This window comes from Orycteropus afer, unplaced genomic scaffold (assembly GCF_000298275.1).
Source record: "Orycteropus afer afer isolate SDZICR_OR568_19922 unplaced genomic scaffold, OryAfe1.0 scaffold00754, whole genome shotgun sequence".
NCBI classification, from domain to species: Eukaryota; Metazoa; Chordata; class Mammalia; order Tubulidentata; family Orycteropodidae; genus Orycteropus; species Orycteropus afer.
In genome coordinates, this window is record NW_006922341.1 from 788,666 (window position 1) to 807,795 (window position 19,130).

Sequence of the window (19,130 nt, forward strand, 5' to 3'; positions counted from 1 at the left end):
CCTGCTCTGCAGACAGGACCCAGACTTGTCCACGACAGCCAGCAGCTTCTGCTCGGGGGACTCCAGCTGCTCTGCGAGCATCCCGGCCTCCACGCCCGGGCCACTGGCCACTCCCACAAGGTCCCCTGGCTCGCCACCAGCATCTTCTGCGTCCTGGAACAGCCAGGCCGTGTCGACCTTCACATCCACGTTCATGACGTCGAGCCCACTGCCGCTGGGGGCCCTGACGACATAGCGGAAGCTCTTCTCGGTGCGTCTTCTAGCGTCCATCCTGAACGCGACTCATGGCCAGGACTTGGTGAGATGACAGCAAATTCACAGCATCGTTCAGACCCCGAGCCAGCTGCTGTGGCTTCAGAGCGTTCCGGAAAGTGCCCCTTGAGGAAGGCAAGAACAGGTGAGTCATTCCTGAGCACAGAGCCATGCAATATGAATGAGGTGTCCAGTGTCACCCACAGCGAAGCCACAGAAAATCATGGGATCAAATGGCTGGGCATGCGCACAGGTGGTAATGCAAGGTTTCCGGGTGGGGCCGTCGACGCGCGTTCTGAGACTGAGCACCGTAGTGAGGAGCTCCCCAGCCCGTGGAGCACAGCAAACGCGGACCCTGGGCCCAGGAACATGGGGAGAGGGGCCTGGGATGCAGTGAGGCCCCACTGTACCCAGCTCCATAGCAGCCCCTGTGGCACCTGGACCACTCCCCCAGAGCCGCATGGGGCAGGCAGCATCACACCCACATCACAGACCACAGGGGCCCCCAGATGGGAGGCAGAAGAGGCAGGACTCAACCCCGGTCAGCCTGTGGGTGCATCCTGGCAGGTGGGCACAGCAACCAGAGGAGATAGCCAAGAGCCCAGGACAGGGAAAGTGCACCGTGGGGAACCCAGAGGTGAGGGGCTCCAGACTGAGGGGTCCTAGGAGGAAGGAGGAGTTACGGCAGGTAGAAGTGGGCAGAGACGTCCTCCTGGGTGGGGACCACAGGGCCAGAGCCCAGGCAGGGGCCAGGACTGGCAGGGAGCGTGCACCTTGGCTTGGCTCCCCCAGCAACACATGGACAGCAGCAGTGAGAAGGCAGATCGAGATGGGCTGCGGTTTATCTGCTCAGACTCTCCCTGTGGGCAGGGAGGACCAGGGCAAATGCTGCTTGTGACATTGAGCCCCTAGGGTGCGAGTGGAGGGGGCTGCGCTGGTGGCCAGAGAGCAGGGTGCCAGGAGGGAGTGCTGGCCTCAGGTGTGGCCAGTGGGCATGGGCCAGATGGCCTGGGTTTGAATCCTGCCTCCACTGTTTGCTAGGTGAGCTCTGGACAGATGAATCAGCCTTCCATAAAGAAGGGAGTAAAACAGCACCACCTTGGTGGCACCATGGTTAAGTGCTCAGGCTGCTATCCAAAAGGCCAGAGAGTCAAACCCACCAGTGGCTCTGTCGAGACCGACCTGGTGGTCGGCTCCTGTGAAAACTGCAGCCCAGAAACCTACCAGGGAGTTCCTCTCTATCCTCTAGGAGCGCTGTGGGTCGGACAGACTCTAGGAAGTGGGTGTGGTTTGGGCTTTGCTTCCGGGAAGACTGGCAGCCTTGGAGACCCTGTGGACAGCTCCACTCTGTCCTCTAGGGGCGCTGTGAGCTGCAATCAACTTGATGGCACCATCAGCAGCATAGCTCACTGAGGATTAAACAAGATACGTCCCAGCAGTGAGCAGGCTGGGGGAGGGGGACAGAGGGAGGCCTGTGGGCAGTTGAGACCCAGGAGGGGCCAAGTGGGGACCTGCTGAGCCCTTGGTGCCATCCTGGCTCCATACAGTGACCCTTTAGGAAAGTGCAGTGAGGACAGGAAGCAGGGGGCTGATGGAGTGAGCATGGCAGAGCAGCCTCCTGGGACATCCCATGAGCTCTACTTTCCCCACCAAGGACGCGCCACTGAAATCTGCCCACCATGGGTGACCCTGCTGGGATTCAAAATACTAGTGATGTAGCCTCCAGCCTCAGAGCGACATGCAAGCCACCACAGTGAGACAGACTGACAGACAGTGATGGGAGGAAGCCCCCAGGACATGTCAACAGGCTGTTGGAGCCCCAAGACTCGGTCTGGGGAAGGAGAGGTGAATATGGGGTGGGGTGGGACAAGGCCCACCTCCTTAGCCTGCTGACCCCCAGTGTCTCCAGGGTGGAGAGGAAGCCAGGTGGACAAGAGGCTGCCATAGCCCCCTCCCAAGCCAGAAACCCCATTTCAGATGGCACTACTGCCCCAGAGATGGTGGAGGGTAAGGGGCAGCACCGCGAGGCTGTGAGGAAAATGCTGTTGTATTTGGGGTCTGCAGAGGCCCCTAAGAAGTGCTAGACGATCTGAGGGAGAAGGGGAGGAGCCCAAACTGGTTGGTTTGACATTTCTCACCCAAACCTGGCAGTTCTGGTTAAAAGTGAAAAAATGCACACTACCTGGTGGCTGGAGGATCTCACCAGAACCTCACCTGCTACACACGCCATGGAAGGAGGGGGACACAGGTTCGCTGAATGTGTACCTGCCACACACGCTGTGGAAGGAGGGGGACATGGGTTCGCTGAGCATGTACCTGCTACACACACCATGGAAAGAGGGGGACATAGGGTCACTGAGCGTGTACCTGCTACACACGCCATGGAAAGAGGGGGACACAGGGTCACTGAGCGCCCACCTGCCACACACACTGTGGAAGGAGGGGGATGCAGGGTCACTGAGTGCCCACGTGTTACACACGCCATGGAAGGAGGGGGACACGGGGTGGCTGAGTGCCCACCTGCCACACATGCTGTGGAAGGAGGGGGACACGGGTTCACTGAGCACGTATCTGCCACACACGCTGTGGAAGGAGGGGGACATGGGTTCTCTGAGCACGTACCTGCTACACGTGCCACGGAAACAGGGGGACACGGGGTCGCTGAGCACCCACCTGCTACACACGCCATGGAAGGAGGGGGACATGGGGTGGCTGAGTGCCCACCTGCCACACGTGCTGTGGAAGGAGGGGGATGCAGGGTTGCTGAGCACCCACCTGCCACATGCGCCATGGAAGAAGGGGAATGCAGGGTCGCTGAGTGCCCACCTACAGATGGAGGAGGTCATGAACAACAGGAAGGGGCACTGGACTGGGCTGCAGTGTGGTGTCCATGTGCCTGAGGCCAGCCGAGGACAGGACACTGGGACTCCTGTACCTGAGCACCAGGTCCCAACTCAGTGAACTCAGGCCTTAGGGACGAGGGACTCTGGGTGCTGCTGAACATCACCACACACATCAGCTCCATGTGTGCACGGGGGGCACAGCACACACACGACAGCTCCATGTGTGCATGGGGGGCACAGCACACATGTGCCCGCTCCATGTGTGCACAGGGGGGCACACCACACCACATAAATCAGCTCCATGTGTGCACAGGGAGACCCCACACCACATGTGTCAGCTCCATGTGTGCACTGGAGGGAGCACAGCACACAAGTGTCAGCTCTATGTGTGCATGGGAGGGACCCCCATCACATGTGTCAGCTCCGTGTGTGCACTGGGGGACACACAGAATGCACATGTCAGCTCCATGTATGCACTGGAGGGAGCACAGCACACACATGTCAACTCCATGTGTGCACAGTGGGGGCCCACAACACACACATCAGCTCCATGTGTGCACCAAGGGGACCTCACTGAACACACATCAGCACCATGTGTGCTCAAGGGGCGGCCACAGAACACACATGTCAGTTCCATATGTGCACAGGAGCACACTATTCCCACACACGTCAGCTCCATGTGTACACTAAGGAGACCTCACAGCACACATGTCAGCTCCATGTGTGAATAAGGGGTCTACAGAACACACATGTCACCTCCATATGTGCACCAAGGAGACCTCATAATACACGTCAGCTCCATGTGTGCACAGGGGGCACACCACACCACACACGTCAGCTCCATTTGTGCATGGGAAGTAGCACAGCACACATGTGTCAGCTCCATGTGTGCATGGGGGGTGTAGCACATGTGTTTCAGCTCCATGTATGCACAGGAGGTACAGCACACATATTTCAGCTCTGTGTGCATGGGGCGCACACGATAGCACACATGCAAGTTCCATGTGTACACAGGGGAGACCCCATGCCACATGTGTCAGCTCTATGTGTACACCTGGAAGTATACACCACATGTCAGCTCCATGTGTGCATCAAGGGGACCTCACAGAATTCACATCAGCTCCATGTGTGCACAAGGGGGCCACAGCACACACGTCACCTCCATGTGTGCACAGGGGCACACCACAACACACACTTCTGCTCCATGTGTGCACCAAACGAACCTTACAGCACACACATCAGCTCCATGTATGCATGGGGGAGACCCCACACCACGTGTCAGCTCCATGTGTGCACCTGGAGGGTCACCACACCACACACGTCAGCTCCATGCGTTCACAGGAGGGTCCACACCACACATATCAGCTCTATGTGTGCACCAGGAGTGATGCCATACCACACATGTCAGCTCCAAGTGTGCACTGAGGGGGGCACAGCACACACCAGTGCCACATGTGCATGGGCCAGACCCTACACCGCATGTGTCAGCTCCAAGTGTGCTCCTGGGGAGACACAGCACACACATGTCAGCTCCATGTGTGCATGGAGGGCCCCACACCACTCACAACAGTTCCATGTGTGCATGGGGGGACCCCACACCACATGTGTCAGCCCCATGTGTGCACCAGAGGGGGACCCCACACCACACGTCAGCCCAAGTGCACTGGGGGCACCTCACACCACACTCATCAGCTCCACATGTGCACCAGAGGGGTGCAAACACCAGCTGCGAGGGATTTGTGGCCCTAAGGGACAGTGTGTCCTGGGATCCCTTAGTCCTGGACAGACGGCATGGCTGGTCATCTATGTGTCTTGGCCCTGACCTTGGCCTCAGCCCCACATCCTGACCAACAGGCGCTGACCATATGTGGTTCCCACTCTGACTGCATGCCGGCACCTCTACAGCTGCCCGTGACCACTGGGACCAAGGTGCAGGTGAGGGGAGAACAGGGCTTTGGAGCAGGTGGCCGCTCACACTAGGAACTCCACATGAGTGCTGTTGAGTCTTTCCGGTAAAGGGTGGCCCAGAGCCCCTTCCCGGGGGTGCGGTCAGCCTTAGGTTGGTAGGGACCTTCATCAGGCAGTCAGCCTTGTCCCAGGTGACACTGCTCACAGGCAAAGCAAACCCCTGTGTGATGCCACCCTAGGCTCAAGGACTGTGAATAAGCCATAGATACCTGGGGGAGCCATGGTGTAGGGTCCCCTAGGGTGGTGGCCCTTGCCACAGCCTGCAGGGGCTGTGCATGTCCCTGTGGGGGCCCTGGACACAGTGCCTGAGACAGCAGGAGAGACCCTGGCTCATTGGAGGTGAGGAGCTTTGAAGCCCCCCAGCTCCAGGATGTGCCGAGTCAGCCTCATCCCCTGGCACTGAGCTGTCACGGGTCTGAAAGGGGCCCTGGTCACCCTCTGGAGAGGTCCTTCAGAGCTCAGGGGCAGCCGGTGGCTCTCGGGGTCTTTATTGTTCATTGGTGACTTCAGGTACAACAGACCAGAGAGTGGCCCAGTCCTGCATCAGCCCAACTGCCGGTCAGTTTAGCCCATTGTTATGGGCCTGCGGGTTGAGTTAAAGCCGAAGGACCCCATGTGAGGTGTGGGCACCCTGCGCTCAGCTGAAACAGTTAGACTTCAGAGCACTGTTCCCACCTGGGGCCACAGCAGGCCTGGGAGTGGACAGGTGTTCTCACCCTGATGCCACACTGTTTTGTCCACACTGTCAGTAGGCACACTGGGCTCCTGTGAACCTGGCCCTTCCCCGCAGAAGGGTGGGCAGACAGGAGCTGTGAGGACTGCCCTGCACCCCTCCTGGGGGGAGAACCTGGGGTGCAGCCGGACACAAAGAATTTAGCCAATGCTTCTTGTGTCCCCTTAGCCTGAGACACAGAAGTGCGTCCTCCCTTCTCACACCGGCCACTCCCCTGGCCCTCTGGTGCTCCCAGGCCTGTGTCCACATGAAGCCCCCAGTCTTCTTATCACCGTCACCGTGTGTGGGCGAGTCACAGGCTGGAGGTGGGGGAGTCTCTGGATCTGAACTGAGAGGGTGGCGCTCATTTAGCACCCGGAGTCCCAGGTGGTGGTCCCTTTGGTGTAACCACATGGGGTGCAGTCTCCGAGGACATCCAGCCCCTCTGCTGCTCCCCGACCCCACTGTGGCCTGAACCCCAGTTCCTGCCCTTTCCCCTGTGCTCCCTCCCCGGGAGGCACAGGGCTGCTCACACCTCCAGCCATCCTTCCACTAAGCCCGGCCTCACATCCTCCCCTGCCAGCCCCACTGGGCTGGTCCTGGTTCCCAGCCATTTTCCTTCGGGAGTGTGGAAGCACAGGGCAGGGGGGCAGCTCCCTCTTCTGGAGGTGTGACCCCTCGGCCCACCACAACAGAGACACAGCAGTGTCTGGAAGTAGCTTCTCTTCTCGGGATCCCCAATGCCCACCTGCAGCTGCCCACACCGTCCTGGGCAGACCTCTGTCCCCACCAGCTCTCGCCTCACAGAACAGGGAGGGCTCACTTCTCCACAATCGTAAGCATAGAGCTGGCTGGTGGCATCTAGGATGGCTCTGTCCCCACATGTCCTCCTTGGCAGCCCTCACAGAGCACGGGCCAGATTACGCAGGCCACGTGCTGTGGCCTGTTCAGCCCCGGAGCAGCTGTCATACCCACCAGGTTGGAGACCCCAGGCCCCAGGGTTGTCCCCAGAGCCGCAGGCCCCAGTGCCTGGCCCAGTCCCGCTCTCCGGTCCCTCGCTGTGGCTGCAGCTGCATGGGGAACAGCAGCTCTGCTGACGGTGCAGATGTGTTGTGGGAGCTCAGGGAGGCGTGTGGATGAGCACGCCAGGTCACGGGGCATGTGTACAAGGGTCGGGGCATCTGCACCCCCTGCGGAGGGAGCTTGGTGTGGCACCACAGCCCTGGTGCTTGCGGCCTGGTAATGGCACTTGTTCCCACCCTGGTCTCTGTCCTCCATCTGGCATCCGGGCACAACAAAACCCATGGTCGCCATGGAAACTTCCCAGTGCAGCCAGAAGGGCCCAGAAACGGTCCCCAAGGCTGTGGTCAGGACAGCGTGCTCTGTGTCCAGGCTCAGACTTTGAGTGGCGTGTTCTGCTGTTGAGTTTGGTTCAAGAGGGGCTGGGGTGCCGTGGGGCCTCAGTTTGCTCCATAAGCTCGTTTTCCATCCTGTAAGATGAGAGAAGAGTGTCCCCAGCAATGGTCGAGGCGGCTCCTCCCTAGAGCCCAGCCCCCAAGCAATGCGAGGAGGGGAGGCAACGCGGACCCCATCCTCCCTTCAAGGCCCCTCCCCCCAGTCTGCTGTCCTCTAACAGCTGAGCCTTGCCTTCATTCAACAAACACTGAGTGCATCTCTACCACATGCACAGCACTGCTCTGGGTGCTGGGATGTAGACGGTATGAGCTCAGTGCTTGGGCTCAGCCTCGGGGGGTCCAGGAGCTACTCTAAGAGCTCTCCTTCTGGGCTGGCTCAGACCAGAATCCACCCTGGGCCCAGGTGCTAGAGCAGGAGCCAGGTCCAAGCTGGTTCCTGAGGACACAAAGAGTCAGCCCAAGGCCACCTGCCAGGATGCCTCACTTGGGAGGTGCTTGGGCTCCGATGGGCAGCAGAGCCAGGTATAGGTTCACAAGGCAGATGCAGGCTGGTGGCCCCAGTCTGACTTGCCTGTCTACCTCCTGCCCCAGTGGCCCCTTAGGTCTGGACCTTCTAAGGATTTACCAGTGAGAAAGTGCCAGCACCCAGGCCATCAGGGAGAGAACCTCTGGAATACACCAGAAACCCACTTCCAAGATGAACTGTCATGGGGATGGGCAGGCCATCGGGCCCCAGTGTCCATTCTCAACTCGTCCAAAACCCTCCCCCCCAGGTCTTGGTCCTGCTGAGCCAAGCCAAAGAATCTACCACCAGCTGGACGTCCCAGAGCCTCACACCTCCTGGAACATCAGCATCACAGACAGGGAGGCATGCTCTGCCCTAACCTGTCACCCAAGTCATCATCAGTACAAAGTCAAGGATACCCACCCAGGCACTTGGCTCCCCGGCATCCTCAAGGCCACAGAATGAATGCTAGTGAGAAAAACAAAAACAGGAACAAAAACTATAAAACAAGACCAAAAGAAAATGAAGAGAAAAAAGAAAGAAAAGAGACGTGAGACATGTAGCATGGAATTCCTGGCGGCAGTAGCAGGGACGCAGGTCTGGAACTGCTTTCTGAAAGGAATCAGGTTTCCTCCAAGAACCCAGGCCCATCATTGGCTGTCTGTGTTCCCGACAACCAACTGGCTCAGACTAGAACAGTGTGCACCACAGCGGGGTGACCGGGGCAGAGACAAGGGTCCCAGAGACCCCAGGCTGACTGCTCAGATGCGAATGGTCCAGACCATGGCAGGGCAACTGGGGCAGAGATGAGGGTACCTGACACCCCAGTAGACACTTTGTCTGTAGAGGAGGGATGTCTGGTGGTCACACTGGTGGCTTTCACTGAGGGACTGGGCCATGAGGAGCACACCAATGTCTAGAAGATTCCATGAGAGGTCAGGCACACAGAACCTGCTCCCCACCCCATCCCAGCCAGGGCTCCTTCTCCCAAGAAACTTACTACTTAAGATGCTTTGTGTCATTCAATTGGTCTATTTCAAAAAGGAAAAATAGCAGAAATAAAGTTGCCTTAAAGGGAGAGAAATGTCTACAGGCCTGACCATGAAGAACTGCTGGATGTCACAGGGGCCTTTGGAACAAGTCTTGTTTTGTTCCTGAAAGAGGTACCATCTTCCCATGCTATTTCTGTGAGTCTGGGTTGTGCCAACAGTTAAGTGTGCAGCTGCTAATCCAAAGTTTGGAAGTTTGAAGGGTGACCAAGGGCCATAGTCTTGGGGTTTCACCAGTCTCTTCCAGACCAATAAGCATGGTCTAGTTTATGATTTTGAGTTGTATTCCACATTTTCCTCCCACTCCATCCAGGGTCTCCAAGTTGGATCCCTTTCCAGGTGGTCAGCAGAGGTAGCCAGGCACCGTCTAGTTCTGGTCTCAGGGTCACGTGAGCTGAGTTCCCATGGTCCACTGGTCCCCTGGACTAATTGTTTCCATGTGTCCTTGATTTTTTTCACTCTTCTCCCCGTGACTCAACTTTCGGCCAGACAATAGACAGGTCTACAAGGTGAACAGTCCCACCAAAGAGCTGTGCATTCCTTGGAACTATCAGCCACACGGTGCCAAAAGGACAGCATTTGCCCAGGAATAAAGCTCGGAAGGCAGGAAGGGACAGGAAAGAGGGACAAGGGGAAATGGTGATCACAGGGAAGAAGTGTGAAGAGAGCTGTTACACTGTGGAGACTGCATTCAATGTCAGAAAACAAAACTTCATTAACAGTCGAATGGGAAAACACTTTGCTCTGCAAATGTTCACTGAAATCGCAATAAAAAGGTAAAAAAAAACCCCAAAAAACCTGGAGGTTCGAGTCCCCTGTCCTGAACCCTTCTGGGGCACAGTGCTGCTCTGATGCACATGAGTCTCCAGGTCAAGGCTGACTAGAGGCCAACCAGCACTGGTGGTGGTTATCGTTAGGGACCGTCGAGTCAGTTCTGACTCATAGTGACCCCATGGACAACAGAATGAAACACTGCCCGGTCCTCTGCCGCACTCACAATCGTTGCCATGTTTGAGCTCATCTTAAACAGCAGCCACTGTGTCAATCAATGTCCTTGAGGGTCTTCCCCGTTTTCACTGACCTTCTGCCTTATCAAGTGTAGTATCCTTCTCCAGGGAATGGTCCCTCCTGACAACATGACCAAAGTAGGTGAGAAAAAGTCTGGCCATTTTCACTTTCAAGGAGCATTCCGGCTGCACTTCCTCCAGGACAGATGTGTTAGTTCTTCTGGAAGTCCACAGTACTTTCAGCATTCTTTGTCAATACCACCACAGCTCAAAAGCATCAACTCTTCTTTGGTCTTCCTTACTCACTGTCCAGCTCTCACATGCACATGAGGCAGTTGAGAATACCATGGCTTGGGTTAGGTGCATCTTGGTCTTCAAGGAGACATCTTTGCTCTTCAGCACTTGAAAGAGGCCCTTTGCAGCAGATTTGCCCAATGCAATAATACATCTTTTGGTGTCCTGACTGCTACTTCCATTGGTGTTGACTGTAGAACCAAGCAATATGAAGTCTTTGACAACCTCAGATTTTTCCCCATTTATCATGATGCTGCTTATTGGTCCAGTTGTGAGGATTTTCATTTTCTTTATACTGAGGTGTAATCCGTACTGCAGACTGTAGTCTTTGATCTTCATCAGTAAGTGCTTCAAGTCATCCTCACTTTCAGCAAGCAAAGTTGTGTCGTCTGTGTATCTCAGGTTGTTAATGATTCTTCCTCCAGTCCTGATGCCACATTCTTCTTCATATAGTCCAGTTTCTCAGATTATTTGTTCAGCATATAGATTGAATAAGTATGGGGAAAGGATCCAACCCTGACACACTCCCTTCTTGATTTTAAACCATGCAGTATCCCCTTGAATGACAGCCTCCTGGTCTATGTGCAGGTTCCTCATGGGCACAATTAACACTTTAAAGAGGTCTTTTGCAGCAGATTTTCTCAGTGCAATACGTCTGATTTCTTGACTATTGTTTCCATGGCTGTTGATTGTAGATTCAAGTAAAATGAAATCCCTCACAATTTCAATCTTTTCTCCATTTATCATAATGTTGGTTATTGGTCCAGTTGTAAGGACTTTTGTTTTCTTTATGTTAAGATGTAATCCATACTGAAGATGGTAGTCTTTGATCTTTATCAGTAAGTGCTTCAAGTCATCTTCACTTTCAGCAAGCAAGGTTGTGTTGTCTGCATATCACAGGTTGTTAATGAGTCTTCCTCCAATCCTGATGCCACGTTCTTCTTCATATAGTCCAGCTTCTTGGATTATTTGCCCAGAATACAGATTGAATAAGTATGGTGAAAGGATACAACCCTGACATACTCCCTTCTTGATTTTAAACCATGTAGTGTTCCCTTGTTCTGTTCAAATGACACCCTCTTAGTCTATGTACAGGTTCCTCATGAGCACAATGAAGTGTTCTGGAATTGCATTCTTCTCAATGTTATCCACAATTTGTTATGATCCACACAATCCAATGCCTTTGCATCGTCAATAAAACACAAGTAAATGTCTTTCTGGTATTCTTTGCTTCGAGCCAAGATCCATCTAACATCAGCAATGATATCCCTCATTCTACGTCCTTTTCTTAATCCAGCCTGCATTTCTAGAAGTTCTCTGTCAACACACTGCTGCAACTGGTGCTGGTAAGTATAATTTATTTTAAAAAGTAAAATCCAAACTGACAGCCACCAACTTTTAGACACATTGAAACTCACTGGAAGTGGAGCTAGAAGGAGCCTTTGGAAACATCCAGACCATTATCTCCCACTTGGGGAAACCAGGGCCCTGGGGAGAGCAGAGGGGTTCCTGGCCCACACAAAGAGGACAGCACTCCAAATCTGGTCACTTGGCTGCAGGTGCTTCGAATAGCAGCTGGGAGACAGGAAGCTGCGACATGCTCTCACCTTGGGTGTGTTGGTCCCACAGGCAACCAGGGCCCGCTTGCTCACCCCTCGTGCTGTGCCTGCAGTCCCCATATTCCTTCTGTGCCAGAAGAGACAGACCAGCCCCCAGGCATTTTCTTGGAGAAAAGAGCCCAGAGGATGATTCCAGCATCCTGTGGCCACCCTGAGGGTCCTGCCAGCAGTGTTTTCCTTGTGTACACCCCTGTCGTTTTCCTTTGGCAAGAACAATGTGGTCCTGTTTTGGCTGGCCCAGGCTAAGGACTTTCTCTACCTGATTTCATTAACCCTGACAACCCCTTGGAGCTGGAGTGGAGCCTCCCAGGCAGGTGAGACACCAGGCCTGGAGTAGAGGGTGAGGCCCCAGGCATGGGGTCCCTGGCAGACCCAGACCCCCAAGAAATCCTGGATTGGGTCACACTGCAGCTCTTTGTTGTTGTTGTTGTTATGTGCTGTCAAGTCGGCCCTGACTCATAGCGACCCCTCCTTGGGTTTCCGAGGCAGTATCACTATGGAAGTAGGATTGCCCAACCTTCCTTCCGAGGAGTGGCTGGTGGGTTTGAACCGCCAGCCGTCTGGTTAGCAGGCAAGTGTCTTAGCCACTATGCTACCAGAGCTCCCACACTGCAGCTCTAGTAGACCTTAAAATTGTCCCAGAAGGTTAGGGGAGCAGATGTCTTGCAGACTCTGGGGATCAGGGCTCCCACAGGGCTTCTGGGAGCTGACAGGAGAGCTGAACCGGACCTGGACCTAGTGGGCCCAGACTCAGAGTCCTTGAGCCCTGGCCCTGGACCTTGTGCACCCTGCCCCAGGATCCCATGCACTCAAATCCTGAATTCCGTGTGCCTTGACCATTAGCTTTGTGCATCCTGGGGCTTGGACCCCACGCACCTGGACCCCAGACCTATGAGCCCCAGATCCCAGACCACCCCAGGGCCCATGTGTCCAGACCCCAGGCCCTGTTGGAGGTCCTTGACTCCCTGCCACCTGAGGACTCCTCGGTCCTGCAGGTCCCTGAGGCCCTGTGGCCCAGGTGCAGGTGGGAGGAGGAGACTTAACCCCACAGAAGGTGACTCTTCTGAAAGGAAGGAGAGGAAGTTCCTAATCCCCACAGACTCTGAGACACAGGGTGCTCCCTTCTGCCGAGCCCACTGTGGCCCCAAACGTCCTGGTCACAGCCTCCAGGCACTCCAAGCCCAGAAGCCCTCTCTCTTCCCAGCTGACTCCAATCATGCTCTGAGACTGGGCTGGGCACCCCTGGTGGGTTAGGAGCCATGAGCTCACCACTCACTGTACATAAAGCACAGAGTCATGGCTTCTCCTTATCCATGACTCATCCTGCATACGCTTCTGGACCAGAGCCGGCCACGCTGGGCCACAGGTGAGATCACACAGGCCTGCTCTCAAGGAGCCTCACAGGGGGCTCCAATGGTGAGATGTTCACATGCCCTCTGTTCCAATCACCAGCAGGCAGGGCCCGTAGCTGAAGCACCCACAGGCCCAACACCCTTCCTGCAGTGGGGTCCGACTTAGGCTGTTTCCTCAGCACAAGATGGTCATGGCCGCAGAGTTGATGGGACAGGATGGGAAACATGGCCTAGCCCCTGTCCCCTGCATCCTCGGGGCCGGGGCGGGGCAGGGCACGGAGACTCACTTTGGTAATCACTCTGCTCTGGCCTCAGGGACAAATGAGTCTGAGGTTGGTGGGTGGTTACCAGTCAAGTCTAACCTAGCTCAGCAGCAAAACGAAGGCCCCCTCACCTTCCCCTAGCTGTGCATCAGAGAGATTTCATGGAAAAAGAGCCCCCAACACACAGAATTTGGTGTGGGATGAGAATTCCAGCCGACTCTGAGAAGGGGTGTCTCCAGCAGAACTGCTGGGAAGGGGGGTACTAGTGTCTTGGAGGCACTGATTTTCTGCACCTGTGTGTCTGTGTGCATGTGTGTATTCATGAATTCTGTGCATGTGTGTGTATCTGTGCACATGTGTAGATGTGTGCACTGCATTTATGTGCATGCATGTGTCGGTGGGTATGCATGCCCATGTGTGTTTCATGTGTACATACATTTATGTGTGTGTGTGTGTGTGTGTATGTTTGTGTATGTGGCAGCAGAGAGCCCTCTAGTACCTCTGGGCATTCAGAAAGTAGAGGACATAAAAAGAGGAAGCCTTGCCCCATGCCGTGGGGCGATGGGGAGCCCATCGCCCACCTTCTCCTCCAGCTCTTTCAGGTGCCTCTTCTGAGCCTCCAGCTTGTCCTCCAGCTCCCGGACCCTCTGAAACACACAACTGTACGTCAGAGCAGTCATCTTCCCTGCCCAGGCTCTTCCTTACTCTTAACTGTGTGTGCAACCCTGTGACCCCAGAATCAGTGGTGGCAGCAGCCTTGCAGCAGTGGCCTCCCCACTCCCTGGACAGTTGGACCCCCTCCCCTCCCAGTGGTGTCCCCATGAGGTGAGCTCCAGACCCCAAGTCCTGCATGTGGTACACACTCTCACCACAGTGACCCCTCCCCACCCCTGACCACCTGCCACTCTGCTCTGTTCCATCCCTCCACCCACCAGATGCCCCCAACTGCTGTTCCTTCCCTCCCTTCTTGATTTTAAACCATGTAGTGTTCCCTTGTTCTGTTCAAACGACACCCTCTTAGTCTATGTCCAACCTCGCCCAGCTCACTGTCCTCCATTCATACATGGCTAGGAACCTCCTATAGGAATAGGGACCTCTCCTGCCACCCTACACAGGAGTGTGTGTGTGTGAGTGAGTGCATCTGCATATACGTGTGCATGTGTTTGTTCATGTGCGTATGTATGCACATGTGTATGGTGCATTGCTGCATGTGTGTGCACGTGTATGCATGCGTGGATATATGTGCATGCACATGGCTACATGTGTACAAGTTTTACACATGTCTTGCTTGCATGCACATGTGTGCTTATGTGCATGGATGTGCCTACATGTACGCCTGTGCATAGGTGTGATGTTGCATCTGTATGTGTACAAGTTTTGCTCATGTGTGCAATCTGTGTATGTGTGCATGTGTTTGTGTGTTTATGCCTGTGCATGTGTGTGGTTTTGTGTGCCCCCACATGTTCAAGCTTGTTCATGTGCGCACACATGTGTGTACATGTGCGCATCCGTGTATATGTGTGGGGTGAGGGTATGGTGGGTGTATGTGTGTGCACCTGTGTGGGTGGGGAGTTATGCATGTCTGCATCTGAGCCTGGCATGTGGAGGCATCGACTGGGGGGCCTGCATCGGCTCCTTGACACCCTCTTCAAACGCTGTCTCTCTTCCTTTCTTCTCTGGCTCCCACCTGCTGGCTCTGTCTCCTTCCGCACTAGCAGTGAGTGAATTCCCTGAGCTTCACTCTTCCCATTAGGAAAATGGACATATTAACACCACCCACAGAGAAGTCCCGGAGCCCCGTTCTATGTACTCAGCAGCTCATGGAGGGTCGTGTAGAACTCAGCCCTGGGGTAACTCTAGGTAACTCCAGGTACAACCCTCAAGCGGGTGACAGCACAGAGGCAGCAGAAAAGCAGTGGCAGCCCCCACCCCTGGATTTGCTTCTGCCTGTGAGAGTGCGCATGGGGTGGAAATGGCCAGCAGATGGCGGTGTTGGCTAGTGTTACTGTGTACGGCCCTGCTGCAGCACTGCACCAGCAGTGAAGGGGCTCTGTGAGTCGCCCAGAGTCCCCGCCTCCCCTGCCCCACCTCTCTCCCCAACCCTGGGGACCACATCTGCTGCCATGTCAGGAGCCAGCGAGAAACTGGCTTCGTTCAGAGAAGCAGGCTTTAGTGCCAACTTGCACCAAGCGAGCCTGTCAGACTGCTGGCTACACCCTGATGCCTACCTGTGAGGCCGGCACACACACCCACACAAACACACATATCCATGTATGCACATATATGCATGCACACACACTTGCACACATGTGAAGACACACGTGTGCACACATACATACATGATGTGGATGGGGGGTGGAGGCCGTGGTTGTCCTGCTGTCACCAGCGGGGTGCACCCCAATGCCTGCCTATGGGGCTGGCTCACACACACGTGCAAACACACACAAACCCACATGGCAACAGGGGATATGGAGACCCTGGTTGCCCCACTGTCACCCTGACGCCTGCCTGCAGGGCTGGCACACACACACACATGCATGGACAGACACACACACACACTCACATGCATGTGCAACATGTGCATGCACACGCACACACATGCACACATGCACATGGCAGGGGGAGGGGGGGTGGAGGCTGTGGTTGTCCCACCATCACCAGCTGGGTGTACCCTGATACCTGCCCATGGGGCTGGTTCACACGCACACGTGCAAACACAAGCACACACATGGCAGTGGGGGGCATGGAGGCAATGGCTGCCCCACCTTCACCCTGATGCCTGCCCACAGGGCTGGCACACGCACACAGACACACATACATGCACAGTCACATACATATGCACACACATGCACATGCACACACATGGAGACACAGCAGGGACGGGGAGATAGAGTTGCCCCACTGTCACCTGCTGGTGCACCCCAATGTCTGCCCACAGCATCAGAGCACATGTGGGGAGTGGGAGGGCTGTGTGGGTGTGGTGTACCTCTCCCACCCCGCTCACCTGCTGGTGCACCCCAATGTCTGCCCACGGCATCAGAGCACATGTGGGGAGTGGGAACGGTGGGTGGAAGGGGTGTACCCCTCCTGCCCGGTCACCTGCTGCGCCTGCTGCAGTTGCTCCATGCGCACCCGCAGCACCTGGCTGTCACACTCACGGCCCTGCCTCAGCATCTGCCGACGCATCTTCTCCACGGCCGCCTGCAGGTCCTCACGCTGGCCCTCACTCAGTGTCGCAGCCACCCTGCAGCCTGGCTCCTGCTGCAGTGCATCGTACAGCGTGGCCTCCAGCTCCTGGATTTTCTGAGTGGCCCAAGCACAGACAGAGGGACAGTCACCATCGGGACAGGCTGCCAAGGGGCTCTGAGCCTGTGTGCATGTGTGTGTCCTTGTAGCTCACAGCCACCTTTTACTTCAGTCTCCAGTGTCGTGGATTGAGTCGGGTTGAAGTCTAACCCTGTGCTGGTGAGTGGGATCCTGTTTGCAAATGCAATGGCCTTTTGTTGGGCAGATGAAGTCACAGGGGAGTTGAGTGGGCCCTAAAGCTAGTCCCTTCTGTGTGGTGACTTACAAGACAGCAGAACAGACACAAATACAGGGAAAGACAGTGCCAGAGGAGGGTAGGCCTGCAAGCCAAGTATCTCAGTTACTGAGTGCTGCTGTGACAGACTCAGCACAGTGGACGCCGTCTGCTATCTCATGCCGCTGTAAGAGGAACACCACAGGGACTCTGTCTCAGTTACTTGTTGGTGGTGTTGTTAGGTGCCATCAAGTCGTTTCCAACTCATAGCAACCCCATGCACAGCAGAACGAAACACCACCTGATCCTGCACCAGTTCCATGATCCTTGTGTACTTGAGTCCATTGTCGCAGCCACCATGTCAATCCATCTCGTTGAAGGCCTTCCCCTCTTTCATCGACCCTCCACCTTACCAAGCATGACATCCTTCTCCACGGAATGGTACCTTCTGATAACATGACCAAAGTAGGTGAGACAAAATCTGGTCATTCTCGCTTCCAAGGACCATTTTGGCTGCACTTCCTCCAGGACAGACCTGTTAGTTCCTCTGGCAGTCCACGGTACTTTCAGCATTCTTCGCCAGCACCACAACTCAAAAGCATCAACTCTCCTTCAGTCTTCCTTATTCATTGTCCAGCTCTCACATGCATACGAGGACATTGGAAATATCATGGCTTGTGTCAGGCACACCTTAGTCCTCAAGGAGACATCCTTGCTCCTCAGCACTTGAAAGAGGTCCTCCACGGCTGACTTGCCCAGTGCTACACGTCGTCTAATGTCCTGACTGCTGCTTCCATTGGTGTCAACTGCAGAACCAAGCAATGTGAAGCCTTTGTCAACTTCAATCTTTCTGCATTTATCGTGATGCTGCTCATTGGTCCAGTTGTAAGGATTTTTGTTTTCTTTATATTGAGATGTAATTCATACTGCAGACTGTATTCTTCAATCTTTATCAGTAAGTGTTTCAAGTCATCCTCACTTTCAGCAAACAAAGTTGTGTCGTCAGCATATCTCAGGTTGTTAATGATTCTTCCTCCAATCTTGATGCCATGTTTTTCTTCATAGAGTCCAGCTTCCTGGATTATTTGCTTAGGATATAGATTGAATAAGTGTGGGGAAAGGATACAACCCTAATGCACTCCCTTCTTGATTTTAAACCATGCAGTGTCCCCTTGTTCTGTTCGAATGACAGCCTCCTGGTCAGTACAGGTTCCTCATGAGTACAATTAAGAACTCTGGAATTCCCATCCTTCTCAATGTCATGCACAATTTGTTATGATCCACACAATCAAATGCCTTTGCATAGTCAATAAAACACAAGTAAACATTTTTCTGATATTCTTTGCCTTGAGCCATGATCCATCCAATAGCAGCTATGATATCCCTTGTTCCACGTCCTCTTCTGAATTCAGCTTGCACCTCTGGAAGTTCTCTGTCAATATACTGCTGCAACCATTTTTGAATTATCTTCAGTAAGATCTTACTTGTGTGTGATATTAATGATATTGTTCAATAATTTCCACATTCTGTGGGATCACCTTTCTTTGGAATGAGTACAAATATGGATCTCTTCCAGTCAGTTGGCCAGGTAGCTGTCTTCCAAATCTCTTGGCATAACCGAATGAGTGCCTCCAGTGGGGCATCCGTTTGTTGAAATAACTCAATGGGTATTCTGTCAATTCCCAGAGCCTTGTTCTTCACCAATTCCCTTCATTGCAGCTTTGACTTCTTCCTTCAGTACCATTGGTTCTAGATCATATGCCATTTCCTGAAATGGATGAAGATCGACCAGTTCTTTCTGGTACAGTGACTCTGCGTATTCCTTCCATCTTCTTTTAATGTTCCCTGCATCATTCAATATTTTTCCCACAGAATCTTTCAATATTGCAACTCGAGGCTTAAATTTTTTCCTCAGTTCTTTCAGCTTGAGAAATGCCTAGTGTGTTCTTCCCTTTTGGTTTTCTAACTCCAAGTCTTTGCACATTTCATTATGTTGTTGTTGTTATGTGCCGTCGAGTCAAACCCGACTCATAGCGACCCTTCCTTGGGTTTCCAAGGCAGCATCACTACGGAAGTAGGATTGCCCAATTTTCCTTCCGAGGAGTGGCTGGTGGGTTTGAACCGCCAGCCATCTGGTTAGCAGGCAAGTGTCTTAGCCACTATGCTACCAGAGCTCCCTCATTATAGTAATTGGTTTTGTCTGCTAGAGCTGCTCTTCGAAATCTTCAGTTCAGCTCTTTTATCTTGTCACTTCTTTCATTTGCTTTAGCTATTCTCTGCTCAAGGGCAAGTTTCAGAGTCTCTTCTGTCATCCATTTTGGTCTTCTCTTC

The 19,130-nt window shown here is 54.2% G+C and overlaps 1 protein-coding gene across 1 annotated transcript in view; it reads right to left on the reverse strand.

The window, feature by feature from the left end:
* Positions 1–8,143: 8,143 nt before the first annotated feature.
* The window catches only part of JAKMIP1 (janus kinase and microtubule interacting protein 1), a 71,643-nt gene continuing 60,656 nt past the window's right edge, over positions 8,144–19,130 (reverse strand). Inside the window, exons 17-19 of the mRNA XM_007957507.1 lie at positions 16,379–16,582; positions 13,861–13,926; positions 8,144–8,194 (exon numbers count right to left, since the gene is read on the reverse strand). Coding sequence (XP_007955698.1) covers positions 8,144–8,194; positions 13,861–13,926; positions 16,379–16,582 — 321 coding nt within the window. The remainder of the gene's footprint in view (positions 8,195–13,860; positions 13,927–16,378; positions 16,583–19,130) is intronic.